Source organism: Salmo salar, chromosome ssa10 (assembly GCF_905237065.1).
Source record: "Salmo salar chromosome ssa10, Ssal_v3.1, whole genome shotgun sequence".
Classification (NCBI taxonomy): Eukaryota; Metazoa; Chordata; class Actinopteri; order Salmoniformes; family Salmonidae; genus Salmo; species Salmo salar.
In genome coordinates this window covers 81,367,781-81,387,507 of record NC_059451.1, presented here as the reverse complement: position 1 = coordinate 81,387,507, position 19,727 = coordinate 81,367,781, and the positions used below count along the sequence as shown (strand labels likewise).

General features: G+C 42.1%; 1 protein-coding gene across 2 annotated transcripts; it reads right to left on the bottom strand.

Moving 5' to 3' along the window:
- Positions 1-748: 748 nt before the first annotated feature.
- c25h12orf75 (chromosome 25 C12orf75 homolog) lies at positions 749-16,311 on the bottom strand. 2 transcript variants are annotated; one of them, XR_006757008.1, is made up of 7 exons: positions 16,066-16,311; positions 6,384-6,408; positions 5,456-5,491; positions 5,104-5,183; positions 4,655-4,829; positions 3,882-3,921; positions 749-3,715 (listed from the first exon to the last, which is right to left on the bottom strand). XR_006757008.1 is itself a non-coding variant. In XM_045688136.1 (6 exons), exons 1-5 carry the CDS (start codon positions 16,106-16,108, stop codon positions 3,917-3,919), a joined length of 189 nt encoding a protein of 62 aa, XP_045544092.1. In that variant the 5' UTR covers positions 16,109-16,310; the 3' UTR covers positions 749-3,715; positions 3,882-3,916. The 2 variants fall into 2 exon arrangements, 1 of the variants encoding a protein (XP_045544092.1); XM_045688136.1 differs by lacking the exon at positions 4,655-4,829 and having other exon boundaries at positions 16,066-16,310.
- Between the last annotated feature and the right edge of the window lie 3,416 nt (positions 16,312-19,727).

Sequence of the window (19,727 nt, the reverse complement as noted above, 5' to 3'; positions counted from 1 at the left end):
TCTATCTAACTTTTTGTGTATTCACGTACTGTATGTGTGTGTGCACGTGCATGCATGTGGGTGTGTTTGCAGGCACATCCCTGGCAGTAAACTGCAAGTCAATAATCTTGCTCTCTGTCCCACAATTGTCTCATTAATTAAGATGGCACTACAATATTGCTTTCATTCTAACAGAAGCTTTTGTGGTACTCAAAGCGAATAATATGACTTCAGTTTGAAAAACATACCTCCCTGGAGGGCAAATCCAGGAAGAGTGGAAAGAGAAATGCAGGGGAAAAAAACACCTCCTCTTCCACCTCTCTCCCTTCTCCTGTCTCCCTCCTCCTCCATCTACTCCCTATACCATCAATTACCGAGCTGGAAGAATGATTAAATACTGCTTGAGGGACTTCGTTCAATAACGACAAATGTTCCTCAACGCAATGCTTCATTTTGTTTCTCAGTCTGTAATGCCACTAAGAATGGATGTATTGTAATGCTTCATTTTGTTTCTCAGTCTGTAATGCCACTAAGAATGGATGTATTGTAATGCTTCATTTTGTTTCTCAGTCTGTAATGCCACTAAGAATGGATGTATTGTAATGCTTCATTTTGTTTCTCAGTCTGTAATGCCACTAAGAATGGATGTATTGTAATCCTTCATTTTGTTTCTCAGTCTGTAATGCCACTAAGAATGGATGTATTGTAATCCCTGAAGCTGGGAGACACAAATCCATTTCACAAAAACCACAATCAAGAACTACAGCAGTGCACAGACAATAGAAAATACTTTAATCATAAATAGATCAGTGATAGGACAAGTAATACAGGGCATGTCGGGTTATATACAAGAATGACTCTCTAAAGCAGCTGTGATCCTTCTTACTGTGTTTAAGGGTGTACTGTATGTACACAAAGTGACCCAGAACAAGTTAGGAGCATCAAAGATTAGGAACAGTATCTCATACAGTAGTAAATAGCATAAAAAGTCATCAATTGGTTCTCAAGTGATCATCTACAGTGGTTTTCTCATGTGTTTTCTCTTTTCCCAAATGTGTTATGGACACATGTACACAAGGAGATAAATCCAGAATAAGAAGCCTCCAGCACAGCTGCTTTAGCCTCAAATGACTCCAAAGTAATCAATTCCCCTGTCGTCGTAATCATGTGCAGCACCATGAACAGTATACCAGTGAGACTTCCATGAGCTATATGCTGATATAAACTGGGTGGTTAGAGCCCTGAATGCTGATTGGCTGACAGCAGTGGTATACCAGACCGTATACTACGGGTATGACAAAACATTTATTTTTACTGCTCTAATTATGTTGATAACCAGTTTAGAATAGCAATAAGGTAACTGTGGTATATGGCCAATATACCGCCCCCCCCTCATGCCTTAATGCTTAAAGGAACCCCAATACAGTAAAAAATACCAGGGTTCCATGGATGCTGCTTTTTTAACACAATTTCCCATACCTTTTCTCCATCCTCCTAAGAGCTACATTCATTCTGTACACAGCTAGCTATGCTTGGTTATCAACTCCTGTGTTGATATTCTGTAGCAACTTTTCCTTTCCCAGTGTGGCTTTTGAATACCCTTTTTTCATCCTCTTCCCTCCCAGTCTTCCTAATTGAATAAAGCAGGATTAGCTCAGTGACATTCACCCTTGTGTTACAGTACAACTGTCTGTAAAGGGTGGAGGAGTTGGCTAGAGCAGAGAACAGATGAAAAGGCAGACCCACTGGGCACAGACGTCCAATTAATTTCAACGACGTGGAACAACGTTGATTCAACTAGTGTTTGCCCAGTGGGAACTGCGTTGCACTGTGCACCGTGAAAGCCAAAGGCCAGAGGATTCTGATGGTGAAACTGGAAGAGCCTCAACAGAAAGGAAATGTAGACATCAATGAAAAGGGGCTGTATTCATTTTTCGGTGGTAGCCGTGTAGTAGCAGAGCAGAAACTGTGGGGTGCTCTTTAATCGGTACCCATCGCATTTCTAAACCTCACACGCGGCCTGGCACAGATTACGGAGTAGATGGTTGAACGCCAGGGAGCATTCATAATCTACATTTATATTCCATATAAATATTATGTATATTCCATATAAATATTATGTATATTCCATATTCTTATCTCAAACCAGGTAGAGTGGAGTAGAGAATATATAATCGGACTGATGTATTGAAGAGAATAAAACATCTCTTGAATCTCAAGTGTGTGAGCATATGGTTAGCATGGCCTACTTCCCTGTTCCTCTGTGGTCGTGGTGGTGAAGATGCTGTACATTCATACATTCATTAAATCACGAACAGGAACTGCATGTAGATAAATGACATTGGATGGATTCTCTATTCCCTTCTAATTCATGCTTTGGGGGAGATATTGTGGTGTGTGAATATGCTGCCTGTGTTATGGTTTCCAACTAGATTCACTGATACAGTTGATCATAATGAGAAATATAGATTCAAATATGTTTAGGCAAACCTATGCTAAACAATGTAGTTCAGATTCTTTTTGACTGATCATCTTTCCAATTAACCGTTATAATAAAAGTTGTACATTTCGTTTTCAAAAGGAATCATTTTTGAATTTTACAAATAGAAAAGACAACATTTTACAAATTGCAGTTGGAGAGTTTATCTCTTCGTAAAAAACAACGAGTTCTGGATGCAGCTGCTAAAATGGCCAACAAGAGCTACTGTATGTGGAACACTGAGATCAGCTGCTGGCACCTGGAGTAATAATGCATGCATTGTTAACAATCTGATGACGTCAGATCTCAGATCAGTTCAGACCTTTGTGGGTAAAGAAATGTAAGAGTAGTATCCTCAATGCATCTTTAGCCCCATACAGACTGACGATGTCATGTTAGCATGATTCACAGGTTAAATGACAACACAACACAACACTTAACAATCTCAGACATGAATGACGCACACAACAGATGCTCGCTACAGTACAGTCAGGCTACAGTACCAGCCAGTACACCCACAGGAGGTCCCCCATCCGTTTGGTACCAAAAGTAGGTCAATTTGTATTTAGACAGTAAATGCAATGGTTTAAAAAGAAATAGCAGCAACCAACTAGAAAATATCACAACACAATCTCCAAATGGGTTATAGAATGTTGTTTTCATGAATCTCTGAAATTATTTACAGTATCTGATACTGAAAAGAAAATGAAAACTGGGTGACCTAAAATACTCCATAAAAGTGAATAGCACTGCTTGTGTTTGAGCCACTGTGTGGGTCCACTATCCCTCCCACCACATAAAACATCTATCTACACCAGCCACAATATATGCACTTGGATTAAATGTTTACAGAGCCGGTCGAGAAGGTGTCTCTGTGTGACTGGGCTGTGTGTGTCACATCTCTTCCTAAACACAAGGAGCTAGTCCAGATCATTTCCCCGGATTCCATAATGTTGGTCCCAATATCCGCAGTCGTCCCGTACCCACCCGACTTCTCTGCTGCTGCCCGGCTTCCTGTGAGGGTCAGAAAGGGCAAAGACTCCTCAGACAAAGGCATCTATTGAGGGTCTACTCGGTGCCATTCTGAGGCAGTTTCCTCAGGACCCAAGCAGGCTGACCTCATATCTGCCTGATTCCCCAGGGTCTTTCAGTCTGTTTCACTCTTACGGAGGCAGGGTTGTGAGGATGAGTCAGTAATCCTCCTCTCAACGTAGGAATGTAATGTCTCTGTATGTTCTGAATATTGTAGCTTTAGTCCTGAAAAGAATAATAGCACATAGCCATACAGAGGTCAAAGTCAACCACCAGGTTACGTAAGATGTTTTTGAGTACAAAATCAAGAATCAATGCAGGCTGTCACTCAATTGTGCTGTATTATCATGTCAAGAAGATAGAATGAAGGGATGTGTAAACGGTTGTCTACCTGTGATGCATGTCAATGTTTCCCTTCTATATCTGTTAGTCTACAGAGAACAAGAGAGACGGCATAATTAGAAACATTAGGAAAATTGTGAACATTAGGCTTGAGTCAAATTCCCTTGTGTTGTCTACTTCAACCTTTTATATTATTCCCACACACACACACACACAGCTCCTCCACATCCTCATGGAAATCTACATTACCAAGAATTCCCACCCTCAGGTTCCCAGTCTCTCTTTCTAATAAGGACACAGATGCCACACTACTGGCATCAGATGTCTCACAACTCCTAAACCATCAACTGCCATATGTTCTGCAGACTCCCCGTGGCTGTTTTTGCTCATCAAACAACCTTATAGACTTCTGCAGTTATTTCTGCATCTCATAACCAACAACAAGGTCAATAGAAGCTGACAGTTGACTCTACACACCATACCAAGGTCCTTGGCTGATTATCTTTTAACTCACTTTTAGGACACACACACACACACACACACACACACACACACACAGATTCAGAGAATAGTGACCTTCCCAAAGGGCTCTATAGAAACAATAAAATGTTCAACCAAATACCTCCCAGTCATGTTATAAATTTGCAACTGAGCCAGAGGACAGGAATAGAATAAATGGATTGGTTATTATGAAGTTTCAGAGGCTAACTTTGGCCAACAGGCAGTCATAGAGAACGGCTTTGTAGGATCTCAGTGCAAACAGCCCTCACACACACACACACTAAACTTTTCCTCTCTACTCCCTTTATGACCGAGACCAACTTTTGTTTGAAGATGACGTGGGGGTTTTCTTTGAACACGGAGAACAAAAACTGTCCATCGGTAGAAAGATGTAGTCTTCAAGGGACTTTCATGTACAGTATTTCCTTTTTTGCTTGATGTTGTCTCTTTTACTGTAAAGCCATGGTTAATCGAAGGACAGCGATTGGAGGCTGTACTGAAATCACATAATGGTGGAATCAATTAGTCTATTCTGGGCATCAACGCAGCAGACAACGCAATACTTTATAGCAAAGGGGGAGGGGTGTGTCCATGTCCAGGACGGGTAGATCATCTGATATGTCCCGTACAGTCAACACAAGTAGAAAACTTGACAACTACGTTACAACCAATTGTATTGCAATGACTATCCACTGATGACCATCCTGTCCAATCATCCTCACATCCCTACTACACAGACGCTGTACAGTAGACATAGATGTCATATTTACTTTTGTCTGTGGACTTGGACTGGCTGCCTGCAACGGTGGTCATGTCAGATGGTAGACCTACGTACACCCCGCCATAGTTCCTGAGGGAGTAGGAAAAAGGGTCAAAGGTCACATCAAAGAGCACATGACTCTAAGCCTATGTACTTTGGCAGACTCCCACCAAACAACAGGGCATCCTGTGAGTTAGCACTGCAGTGAGTGTGTGTGTGTTTGTGTGTGTACAGTATGTAACCAAAACACATTAGGGAAGCAGCAGTCCAGGGGACTACTCTAATCCAACCATCTAATGACTGTAATCTTCTCAGAGTAGGAGGAAAACAGTGAGGAGTAGGACGATAGGACAAGCACTTACCTTCTTTTCTCATCGTCTGGTGAGGACTCATCTGTCCTGATTGAGACAAGAATCACAGATCAGCTCACAGGACTTGATACAACGCTCAATGCTCAAACATATTTTACATAACACCCAACATGACACAAACAAGTGATTGACATAGAGTTGACCTGGAGGACTTGGTTATATGCAGGGAAATACTTGGTATGGCACTGTGAGGGCACTGATCAAAAGGGAATCAACAATATGGATGGTTTCCTACCTACAATGAATGTAGGTTAAATGGTTAGTGGACTATGTCATGTACATTGTCACATTTACCTTTCTTCTCTGTCCATAGAAGAGGCATGAAAAAATAAGTGTACACATGAACTGCCAGTCAAAGTGTCTGTGTAGCAGGACTAGAGGTGTGTTGTGTTGCAGTGCTGAACCCTGGGGAGCTGTGTGACTGACTGGCCGTGGTTGGCAGTGTGCTGCTGTCAGTCCCCATTGGTCCTGGATTAAGCACTGTAGCTGCTCAGATGTTTATCAGAAAGCACACACACCACACACACACACAAGTTGATTCAAGAAAATGTTTTGGAAATGGGTGCCTGCTCTCCCTTCCCACGCCACGATGATGGAGGTGGCTCACCGTGCCTAGTGAAGACGTATGTTCCCTTTATAACATAATTCATGCAATTTGCCTTGAATGGAAAATGACTGTTCCTTTGATTTACTGAACAGGACTAATTCATTGTAATAGCAGTTCTGGAACATGTATTCATTTCTCTACACATTAATATGCTATAGGCAAAATATTTGAAGGCCTTGATACAAAAGACTGAACATTTTAATTTGATTACATGACAGTAGGTGTTTTGAGGTCTTGCAATGTAATATCCATAAGGCCAGTGTAATAGCCCATTTTGAATTTAGTCTCTCTCTCTCTCTCTGCTGTACTTACAAATCTTTGGAGGTTTCTGCAGGTCCTGTGAAAATAAGGAAGAGAAAAAGAAAATCATTACATATTTCTCATCATTATGTTCTGGATGATACATAACGTGTAGATTACAATAGAAATTTACATTTTACCCAGTAAGTGAGGGTGATATGAGGTGGTCTTGTCTCACAGCAAAAGACCACTCCACACCCATCACATCAAGCCCACCATTACTTATCCATTGACACAGTGTATGTCGCTCCTCTCTGTACTGTGTCTGGTTTATTTATAGGGACGCAATGCATTACAAACAGAAACATCAAACATGACAAACTCTGTCTTTGAATCATTATTACAAAAAAATTATATATAATCTTTTGTAAATAATTAAAAAAATTGAAAGAAAGAAAACAACCCAACTAAGTGACCAAATGCCTGCAACCCAGCAGTTGGTTCAACCAAACAACCCAACAGTTGGGTCAACCTAACAACCCAGCAGTTGGTTCAACCTAACAACCCAGCAGTTGGTTCAACCAAACAACCCAGCAGTTGGGTCAACCTAACAACCCAGCAGTTGGGTCAACCTAACAACCCAGCAGTTGGTTCAACCAAACAACCCAGCAGTTGGGTCAACCTAACAACCCAGCAGTTGGTTCAACCAAACAACCCAGCAGTTGGTTCAACCAAACAACCCAGCAGTTGGTTCAACCAAACAACCCAGCAGTTGGGTCATCCTAACAACCCAGCATTTTTTAGAGTGCACCTTCAACACAGTTTCTCACCCACAATAAAGTCAAACACAGAGCACCCAGAAACAATAACACTTCATCAACGCGCCACTCTACCTTGCAATATCAGAAATGCGGTAGACTCCGTACATCACTTTTATTAACACAACTATCTGACTTAACGGCTCCCTTCCCACTCATTGAAGATGTTACAGAAGTCAATGAGGCACAGCTTAATGATCACCACTTCAAATCAAATCATATTTGTCACATGCGCCGAATACAACCTTACCGTGAAATGCTTACTTACAAGCCCGTAACCAACAATGCAGTTCAAGAAATAGAGTTAAGAAAATATTTACTAAATAAACAAAAGTAAAAAATAAAATAAAAATGAACAATATTCAAGGCTATATACAGGGGGGACCGGTACCGAGTCATTGTGCGGGGGTACAGGTAAAGGCCAACTGTAAAGGCTCCTGGAATTGCCTGGTCAAAAGGACAGAAAGAGCGCTGAGGGTGATGTGGGCAGACTGGGCTCTTAGTGCGTCCTGTAATTTGACAGAGGAGTTATTGGCGGATTTCGAGTGGCACTCCAGAGCTCTCTGGGGTAGACTGTATGGACGCCTCACCCTAATCACCAACTTCACACTGAGAAGGGCCTTGACATGGATGTGTAGGTAGGCCACGTAGGGCAGAGATAAGTAGTGGAGACAGGTAGAGGTCACAACGCGGCTAGGACTGGCTCTGAGAGAGATGGGTGGACGGGCTCAGGAGGAAGAGAAGGGATAGAGAGAGTTGGACAGGCTCTGAGGGAGGGATAAGGAGGGACGGATGGATGTCAGATATATTTTCCTCTATATTATGGAGGTTGTCAGAGAAATGTAGAGATCACAACAAAGCCAGCATTGGCTCTAGGGGACAGGAGAGATAGAGAGGGCTGGACCTTAGAGAGGGTTGGACCTTGATGGATGTCATGTATACTCTGTATCAAAGACGGCTAACCTTGATCAGCAAGGGTCAAATGGACCAACAGCCTGCAGTGGACTTCGCTTATGTCAGGTAGATAGTGTCATGTAGCTATGGTCATACATCATCTAGCTTAATAAACTCAGCAAAAAAAGAAACGTCCCTTTTTCAGGACCCTGTCTTTCAAAGATAATTTGTAAAAATCCAAATAACTTCACAGATCTTCATTGTAAATGGTTTAAACACTGTTTCCCATGCTTGTTCAATGAACCATAAACAATTAATGAACATGCACCTGTGGAACGGTCGTTAAGACACTAACAGTTTACAGATGGTAGGCAATTAAGGTAACAGTTATGAAAACTTAGGACACTAAAGAGGCCTTTCTACTGACTCTGAAAAACACCAAAAGAAAGACGCCCGGGGTCCCTGCTCATCTGCGTGAACGTGCCTTAGGCATGCTGCAAGGAGGCATGAGGACTGCAGATGTAGCCAGGCCAATAAATTGCAATATCTGTACTGTGAGACGCCTAAGACAGTGCTACAGGGAGACAGGACGGAAAGCTGATCGTCCTCGCAGTGGCAGACCACGTGTAACAACACCTGCACAGGATCAGTACAATAGAGACAATACTGTGCAGCTGTATTCATAGACCTGGCCAAGGCTTTCAACTCTGTCAATCACCACATTCTTATCGGCAGACTCAACAGCCTTGGTTTCTCAAATGACTGCCTCGCCTGGTTCACCAACTACTTCTCAGACAGAGTTCAGTGTCTCAAATCAGAGGGCCTGTTGTCCGGACCTCTGGCAGTCTCTATGTGGGTGCCACAGGGTTCAATTCTCGGGCCAACTCTTTTCTCTGTATACATCAATGATGTCGCTCTTGCTGCTGGTGATTCTCTGAGCCACCTCGACGCAGACGACACTATTCTGTATACTTCTGGCCCTTCTTTGGACACTGTGTTAACTAACCTCCAGTCAAGCTTCAATGCCATATAATTCTCCTTCCGTGGCCTCCAACTGCTCTTAAATGCAAGTAAAACTAAATGCATGCTCTTCAACCGATCGCTACCAGCACCTGCCCGCCCATCCAGCCTCACTACTCTGGACGGTTCGGACTTAGAATATGTGGACATCTACAAATACCTAGGTGTCTGGTTAGACTGTAAACTCTCCTTCCAGACTCACATTAAGCATCTCCAATCCAAAATTAAATCTACAATTGGCTTCCTATTTCGCAACAAAGCATCCGTCACTCATGCTGCCAAACATACCTTCGTAAAACTGACTATCCTACCGATCCTTGACTTCGGCGATGTCATTTACAAAATAGCCTCCAACACTCTAATCAACAAACTGGATGCAGTCTATCACAGTGCCATCCGTTTTGTCACCAAAGCCCCATATACTACCCACCACTGCGAGCTGTATGCTCTCATTGGCTGGCCCTCGCTTCATATTCATCGCCAAACCTACTGGCTCCAGGTCATCTATAATTCTTTGGTAGGTAAAGCCCCGCCTTATCTCAGCTCACTGGTCACCATAGCAGCACCCACCCGTAGCACACGCTCCAGCAGGTATATTTCACCCAAAGCCAATTCCTCCTTTGGCCGCCTCTCCTTCCAGTTCTCTGCTGCCAATGACTGGAACGAATTGCAAAAATCACTGAAGCTGGAGACTCATATCTCGCTCACTAACTTTAAGCACCAGCTATCAGAGCAGCTCACAGATCACTGCACCTGTACATAGCCCATCTGTAAATAGCCCATCCAACTACCTCATCCCCATACTGTTTTTTTTCTTCTCCTTTGCACACCAGTATCTCCACTTGCACAATCATCTTCTGCACATCTATCACTCCAGTGTTTATTGATAAATTGTAATTATTTCACCACTATGGCCTATTTATTGCCTTACCTCCCTTAACTTACCACATTTGCACACACTGTATATAGACTTTTTTCTATTGTGTTATTGACTGTATGTTTGTTTATTCCATGTGTAACTCTGTGTTGTTGTTTGTGTCGCACTGCTTTGCTTTATCTTGGCCAAGTCTCAGTCGTAAATGAGAACTTGTTCTCAACTAGCCTACCTGGTTAAATAAAGGTGAAATAAATCAAATAACAAAATACACCAGGAACGCACAATCCCTCCATCAGTGCTCAGACAGTCCGCAATAGGCTGAGAGAGGCTGGACTGAGGGCTTGTAGGCCTGTTGTAAGGCAGGTCCTCACCAGACATCACCGGCAACAACATCGCCTATGGGCACAAACCTACCGTCGCTGGACCAGACAGGACTGGCAAAAAGTTATTTTCACTGAGGAGCCGCGTTTTGTCTCACCAGGGGTGATGGTCGGATTCGCGTTTATCGTCGACGGAATGAGCGTTACACCAAGGCCTGTACTCTGGAGCGGGATCGATTTGGAGGTGGAGGGTCCGTCATGGTCTGGGTCGATGTGTCACAGCATCATCGGACTGAGCTTGTTGTCATTGCAGGTAATCTCAACGCTGTGTATTACCGGGAAGACATCCTCCTCCCTCATGTGGTACCCTTCCTGCAGGCTCATCCTGACATGACCCTCCAGCATGACAATGCCACCAGCCATACAGCTCGTTCTGTGCACGATTTCCTGCAAGACAGGAATGTCAGTGTTCTGCCATGGCCAGCGAAGAGCCCAGATCTCAATCCCATTGAGCATGTCTGGGACCTGTTGGATCGGAGGGTGAGGGCTAGGGCCATTCCCCCAGAAATGTCAGGGAACTTGCAGGTGCCTTGGTGGAAGAGTGGGTTAACATCTCACAGCAAGAACTGGCAAATCTGGTGCAGTCTATGAGGAGGAGATGCACTGCAGTACTTAATGCAGCTGGTGCCCACACTGTTACTTTTGTTCAGGGACACATTATTCCATTTCTGTTAGTCACATGTCTGTGGAACTTGTTCAGTTTATATCTCAGTTGTTGAATATTGTTATGTTCATACAAATAATTTGTTCATGTTAAGTTTGCTGAAAATAAACGCAGTTGACACTGAGAGGACAATTCTTTTTTTGCTGAGTTTATGTCACAATGTATACATGTAGCTTACATTACAAAATTAATTCCATTCCAATCAAGTTGCCTTCAAATCACCTTCCTCAACTATAACTAAATTCCAAGAAATTGTCAATTCAATTGGCCTTCATTCACCTTCCTCATCTGTATCACGAAGGATTCTACTTTATTCGGCGAATAATTGAATGTTTTGTATTCACTACTGTGTCCCAAGAATCCGTCATTGTATGCAATGGAATGGTAAATGGTGTCGACAGAGAGGGCCACCTTGCTTTTAGCTCTTAGGAAAGTTTGCAGTATGTTGTGTTATTACATACAGCCGGGAAGAACTATTGGATATCAGAGCGGCAGTAACTCACCAGCACTATCAGCATTACAACCAGGAATACGACTTTCCCGAAGCAGATCCTTTGTTCGCACCCCCCAGGGCAATTGAACTGATTCCAGAGGCACGACCCAAAACAACGCCGGCGAAGGAGAGGTACTCGGAGTGGTCTTCTAGTCCGACTTAAGAGGCGCGCACAACACCCACCGCTTCCGAGTATATTACTCACGCATGTTCAATCTCTGGATAATAAAGTTGATGAGCTCAGGGTGAGGGTTTCTTTCCAGAGAGACATCAGGGATTGTAACATACTCTGTTTCACGGAAGCATGGCTCTCTCGGGATATACTGTCTGAGTCAGTCCAGCCAGCTGGGTTCTCAGTTCATCGCACAGACAGGCATAAATATCTTTCCGGGAAGAAGAAGAAGGGGGTGTGTGTTTCATGATTAACGACTCATGGTGTAATTGTGATAACATAAAGGAACTCAAGTCCTTTTGTTCCCCCGACCTCAAACAAATGCAGACTGTATTATCTCCCAAGATAATTTTCTTTGGTTATAGTCATGGCCATGTATATCCCCCCTCAAGCCGATACCACGTTGATCGTCAAAGAACTTCACTATACTTTATTCAAACTGGAAACCACATATCCTGAGGCTGCATTTATTGTAGGGTACTACAAACCAAATTTGAGAAAAAGGCTGCCGAAGTTCTATCAACACAGACTGGTGTTTGAGGGTACTATTTAATGAAGCTGCCTGTTGAGGACTTGTGAGGTGTCTGTTTCTCAAACTAAACATTCTAATGTACTTGTCCTCTTGCTCAGTTGTGCACTAGGCCTCCCACTCCTCTTTCTATTCTGGTTAGAGCCAGTTTGCGCTGTTCTGTGAAGGAAGTAGTACACAACGTTGTACGAGATCTTCAGTTTCTTGGCAATTTCTCGCATGGAGATACTCAACTAGTCTAAAGAGGAGACCAAAGCCCTTATACAGAAACAGTACATGGGGTGTGCCTTCATTTCTCAGAACAAGAATAGACTGACGAGTTTCAGAAGAAAGGTCTTTGTTTCTGGCCATTTTGAGCCTGTAATCGAACTCACAAATGCTGATGCTCCAGATACTCAACTAGTCTAAAGAAGGCCAGTTTTATTGCTTCTTTAATCAGGACAACAGTTTTCAGCTGTGCTAACATAATTGCAAAAGGGTTTCCTAATGATCAATTAGCCTTTTAAAATGATAAACTTGGATTAGCTAACACAACATGCCATTGGAACACAGGAGTGATGGTTGCTGATAATGGGCCTTTTTACGCCTATGTAGATATTCCATAAAAAAAACCTTTTTTTAAATCAGCCGTTTCCAGCTACAATAATCATTTACAACATTAACAATGTCTACACTGTATTTCTAATCAATTTGATGTTATTTTAATTGACTTTTTTTTTGCTTTTCTTTCAAAAACAAGGACATTTCTAAGTGACCCAAAACTTTTGAACAGTAGTGTATATATTCTTAATTCCATTCCTTTACTTAGATTGTGTGTATTGGGTATATGTTGTGAAATTGTTAGATATTACTCGTTAGATATACCAATACCATCTGCTAAACACGTGTATGTGACCAATAAATTTGATTTGGAACATTATATAACTTTTGAAAAACAAGGTAACAACACCCCCTCCCCTGTCCTCCATCTTCTCCATAATAACACCACTTTTCTACAAAGCTGTCCACCGAATTATACTCATGTAATTGAAGGAATGACGTTAGAAAAATATCAAATATCAAATATCAAATTCATAACAAACACAATTTTATCCTTAGTTATAGAAGAGGAGACCAAAGCCCTTATACAGAAACAGTACATGGGGTGTGCCTTAAGACAGAACAGAGTGGCCCATTCACAACCCTTACAAAAGCTTATTCATCATCAAGGGCACTCAGATCTGCTTACACAAGAGGAGGGATGTGGAGCCCAATATCCATTACGTTTAGAAGGCACTGTCCCATTGAGTCTCAGGACAAACAAATGGGTGTGGAATGAAACACTGCTGATATGATCAAATTTAGGTCTACACTACCGATTCCGATACTGTTACGAATGGGTGAAGTGTCACTTTAGCATTGGCCAAATTGAGGTTTCCAATATGCTATGTGAAATCCGAAGACCTTTGCATTGAAAATTGACAGATGCACTACACTGCCAAAAGTATACGAACATCTCATTCCAAAATCATGGGCATGATTATGGAGTTAGTCCCACTCTTTGCTGCTGTAAACTCTTCTGGGAAGGCTTTCCACTAGATGTTCAAACATTGCTGCGAGGAATAGCTTCCATTCAGCCACAAGAGCATTAGTGAGGTCGGCATTGATGTTGGGCGATTAGGCCTGGCTCGCAGTCGACGTTCCAATTCATATATCCCAAAGGTGTTCGATGGGGTTGAGGTCAGGGCTCTGGGCAGTTCAGTCAAGTCGTTCCACACCGATCTCGACAAACCATTTATGTATGGACCTTGCTTTGTTCACGGGGGCATTGTCATGCTGAAACAGGAAAGGGCCTTCCCCAAACTTTTGCCAGAAAGTTGGAAGCACAGAACCCTCTAGAATGTCATTGTATGCTGTAGCGTTAAGATTTCCCTTCACTGGAACTAAGGGGCCTAGCCGAACCATGAAAAACAGCCCCTTATTCCTCCTCCACCAAACTTTACAGTTGGCACTATGCAATCGGGGAGGTAACGTTCTCCTGGCATCCACCAAACCCAGATTCGTCCATCGGACTGCCAGATGGTGAAGCGTGATTCATCACTCCAGAGAACGCGTTTCCACTGCTCCAGAGTCCAATGGCGGAGAGCTTTACACCACTCCAGCCGACACTTGGCATTGCGCATGGTGATCTCAGGCTTGTGTGCGGCTGCTTGGCCATGGAAACCCATTTCATGAAGCTCCCGACGAACAGATCTTCTGCTGGCATGGCTCCAGAGGCAGTTTGGAACTCGGTAGGGAGTGTTGCAACCGAGGGCAGACGATTTTTACATGCTGCGCACTTCAGCACTCGGTGGTCCCATTCCGTGAGCTTGAGTGGCCTACCACTTCGCGGCTGAGCCGTTGTTGCTACTAAACGTTTCCACTTCACAATAACAGCACTTACAGTTGAACGGGGCAGCTCTAGCAGGGCAGAAATTTGATGAACTGACTTTTTGGAAATGTGGCATCCTATGATGATGCCATGTTGAAAGTCACTACAGCTCTTCAGTATGGGCCATTCTACTGCCAATGTTTGTCGATTGCATGGCTGTGTGCTCGATTTTATACACCTGTTAGCAACGGGTTTGACTGAAATAGCAGAATCCACTATTTTTAAAGGGGTGTCCACATACTTCTGGCCATGTAGTGTATCTGTGCACACAGGAAAAGAGTGCCAATTCCATTTGATTCTATCCCATTCTGTATATGTACCTAAGCTGTTGAGTTCATAGATCAATAGTTCTGACCTCTACCACACATGCATCATAATGACAGTGTCACATGTCCCTGAGCTTGAGAGTGACCTCTAACCATGGGCTTAATGATCCCTCACAGAAACCCTCACACATCTTCCCTTTGTATTACACTCATGCATAATCATGCTTCTCATCTACTATACAGCTAGACTACTAGTTCACAGCATTTTCCTCCAGGGTCTCCCTTCCAGGAAGTGGAACTAGAGCAAATTCAGAGAAAATAAAACATGAACCTGTTTTTCACATTAGCTGCCTGGGGTTCTGTTAGAGAAGGAGTCTGTCTGGCCTTTGCTGAGACACACACACACACACGCACGCACGCACGCACGCACGCACGCACGCACACACACACACACACACACACACACACACACACACACACACACACACACGTTGTTGCTCTGATGGTTAGGGAGGTAATTCCACAGGCGCTCTGATTCTATCACCATCATTTTCCAACCACACCAGCAGCCAGTGATTGCTAAAAAGAAAATGTATTTTTATTCAGTCATTCGGTCATCGCTCATTGATTCAGAAAAACAGTATATTACTTCAGATTAAAAATTGTGTAGTGTGTATTAACCTCTTAACCAGAAACATTCACAAGTAGGAGTAAGACCTTAAGGTATTTGCCCAGTGAAATGTATCCTTTTGAGGGCTTTTGATGAATAAAACTAGGATGTTGAGTAAGCATTTCAAAATTAGCAGTCACAAGGAGAGCCAGCATCAATCACCTGGAGATAGAAAAACGGACAACCGATAGCTGCTGAGATGTCAAAGTCCTGTCTTTCTTTCATCCACAATACCCATTGAGAGAACTGGACGCCACAGACTTATTTGAAACCACACACACAGCCTATAGACTCGTCCTTGAAAGCATTACAAGAATATTTACGTTTTAAATTCCTAAAAACTTTGCTGTCTCCTGGTTACCAGGGGTCAAAGTCTGAGCCTAAAAACCCTGAGGCAACCTCTGCACCCAACCACTGTCAAACCCTGAGATGACCATACACATACGGAACACACCTGGATGCAGAAAACCACTGCATAAAGTACACAAACACACACACAGTGAAAACCTCCAACCCTCCGCACCCCCAAACACCCAGATGATCTAGAACTGGAACACTCACCCCCTCCTGAGGTGCTGGCGACTGAGGAATTGCCACAACCCATTTTGCATAGACACTGCCACTGGGAAGGAGTGGTATTATGTGTCTCAGTCACACTGATTTACTATTTGGTGGTTTGCTCCTGCACTCTGTGTCCATCCCATCTGCAACGCTGAACTGAGTGGTGTGTGTGAAAGCATGGAGATACTGTTATATACACAGATGGAGGGGGGAGATGTGGGGTGGGGGAGAGGGAAAGAGAGAGAGATGCTCTGTCCTCACATGATTTGCTATTTTTCTCCACTCTGACAGGGTTGTCCAGGAAACGGGGGAATGGGCAGGAGGGTTTCGAAGAAGCCAGCCAATGGCAAGCTTCCAGTTCGGTAAAGCTTTATAAGGGAGTTCCAGCTTTTATGTATGACTCTCCAAATTCATGGTATTATAACACATGTTATGCCGCTCTAGATAAGAGTGTCTGCTAAATTACTAAAATATAAATGTATGTTAAAATAAACGAATAAAGAGTTTTCACCCCCGCCCCCGGAAACCTCTCTCAAAGCTACGGATCCGGATAACGTTATGCGCATGTTATTTAGACACATTTCTTTCTACTTAGCTGCTGCTCACACACTCCTCTTCGTATTTATCACCTTCTTCGGAACCATGATGATGTAGCCTATGTCTCTGTCTCAGCTGAAATAATAACCCTGTGGCGATTTGAACGAACATTCAATGACATATGTCTGTTATAACATATATTGCAGTTGCACAAGCAGAATGTAGTCGCTACGCATTGCATTGGAGCAAAATCAAAGTGCGTTTTGGGTGATTTAAGCTAATATTTGTAGTTGCTGCCATATCGTCGCTGAAAACGAATACTACTAATGTGACTGCTTGTCTGCCTCTTGTTTAGCCAATGTTTGCAATCATGATTAGAAAATAACATTACATCGCTAATTAGACTGCGTGTATTGATACGCTGCCTAGACAGCTGCATGGAATGCTGCGTTCATGTGCTAGTCGGAACTAGGAAACTGACATATCGACATTTTAACTGATTGAACGCAGCACGTGTATATCTACAACCGTGCAATTCGGAAATGTCAGAGTTTCCTTGTTCCAACTACCTCTTGAACGTGGCATAACGTGTCAAAAAAAACTGGGAGTTTGTCCGAACATGTTGAAAATGTATTTTGTGCACAACATTTAAGGGTGATTTTGCAAATACGGGACTGTTTGTGTCTCAGGGTTAGATTTGTAAGAAAATGTAAATTTGTATTTTTTTTAATTTCACATCCATTAAGTAGAGACTAAAATAACCTTAAACTTTTTTTTTAAACTTTCAATGTTATTTTATTTTCTAAAGCATTTCCTGTCTGGATTTCAGTTTTGCGCTGTTTTTGTCCTGTCTCATACCCAGACGTTTTACTTACAAAAGTATTCATAATTAAAAGATATTGAATGCATCCGTTTAAAAAAAAATGGAAACTATATACATATTAGATGTGCACAAACCATTTGTTACCTTTTTTACACAAAATACAGTCGTTACTAAGTATCATTACCACCACTACAAGCAAATTCCATGATAATAAGTTTTTTACGTTTGTGTACTTGGTTACCATGGATATGAATAGTGACAATGGAGCACATAGATGTCATGGAGGGAGATTCACATTTGGAAGCCGGGAAATTATAAAAAAGAAAGTTAAATATGACTCGAGAAGATAATATTTTTATTGAACGTTATTACCAAATAGGCTATAATGTCGTCACATTATGTTCCATTTTTTAAAAATTGTTTTGAATATATGTATTTAGGATACATTGTATGATACTGTATCTGTTCAACTGGATTTAAAATACTAGAATTCCTATTTATGACCAAATAATGTAAAAATGTCATTCCCAACACATGTCATTACCACCACATAATGAACTGTGATGGTAAAGGCAGAATGTGGTGGTAATGACAAAATGTATTAGTTAATTCATTTGTACTTACCTTAAGACCTGAAGACACACACATTACATATACTGTATGATCATGGTTAAGTTGAAATTGAACACTTATTTGCTAAATAAGACCATGACATTTTATATTATGTTAGGATTATTGAGTGATTTCATCTCCATTTATGTGACTTACTATGGTTATTACTGTCTTTAATTATTTATTAATTTATTATTCTATAAAATACCCCCAAATTCAGCCAAGGATAGGACAAGGACACATATAAACAAAATCAAACAAGATCCTATAAAATACCAAGATTATTTATTTATTTAACCTTTATTTAACTAGACAAGTCAGTTAAGAACAAATTCTTATTTACAATGACGGCCTAACCCGGCAAAACTCAAACCCGGACGACACTGAGCCAATTGTGCGCCGACTTATGAGTATCTTAAGAAACACAAAGAAAGACAAATCAAGAGACAAGAAAGTGGTGAACTGAAACCAATCTCACAACTTTCCCAGTGAGAAAAAAGGGGAGAAAAAGGAGGCAATGGAAAATTAACCAAAGAAACAGAAGATCAACTATCCAGAGAAGAGTGGTTATGGAGTCATACCTGTCAAGGATCACGCCACCACACTCACAGGAAGTCTTACAGCTAGAGAATGATGACCTACCTGCCCCTCAAATGGCACCGGATTCCCCTTCCTATTCAAACTCGGAAACCCCAAGACAGAGAGGCTGTAGAAAGGTGCAAAAAAACTGATCCAAAGTCTACATGGATCTATGTATGGCCAATATGAAGTTGAAGGCCGCGGAAAGAATACGGAGGGAAATTATTTAAAAAAAGATATGATAGATTGTCAGAGAAGATAAGAATTTTGGATTCCTCCAGAACAAAAACAAAACAACAAATGTGGTCAAAGCCACAGAATCTGAGAAGAATAACATAACACCATCATCTCAGAGCTGAGAGAGAAATACCAGAAGCAACCGAGTGCAAAAGACCCACCAGTGATATCCAAGATTTTGGCTGGGAAAATACTGAAAAACTATTGCATTGTGAAAATGGCAAATAGAAGTTGGATTCTCTGCGAAGACAATGCGGCGAAACAACAAACGGCCAACCTGTTTGCAGGTACTCAAAAAAGAAACATTCGAATGCAATCAGCCCATCAATAGAAGATGAAATAAAAAGTTTATTTGAACGTGATGGTAACAGTCGAGCATCAACAGGAAAAAAGGGAAACATTGACAAGACACAAGATTAAAATGCAGAAGCGATACATGAACACACTGGCAAAACTCCATCAGAAGTTCAAGATAGAATTACCAGAGGTCAAGTGGTCAGTTCACCAAAATAAGTCCCTTTTGAATTGACAATCCATCAGTGAAAGGCAGGGAGACAGTGTTAGACACATGCCAACCTTCAGTTCATGGCAGACAAGTTGTTATATCACAGAGTGGTTAAAAGCAGCAACATTGAAGTATTGGTTGGGTCTTTGTGTTGCGATTAGATGACCACAGAGTGCATGTATCGAGAGTGCTCTCTTTGCAAAGAGAAAGAGCTCCAGACTTCCTTTTTTGATGGTGGACAACAAACATGGTGGTTTGAGTGGAAAAGTAAGGAAAAAGAGAGAGAGAAGAAAACAAAAAAGATGGAACAAAATAGAAGTTTACTCTCCATTTGACTGTGAAGGAGAAGGTGTACGGTAGCCTTCAAAC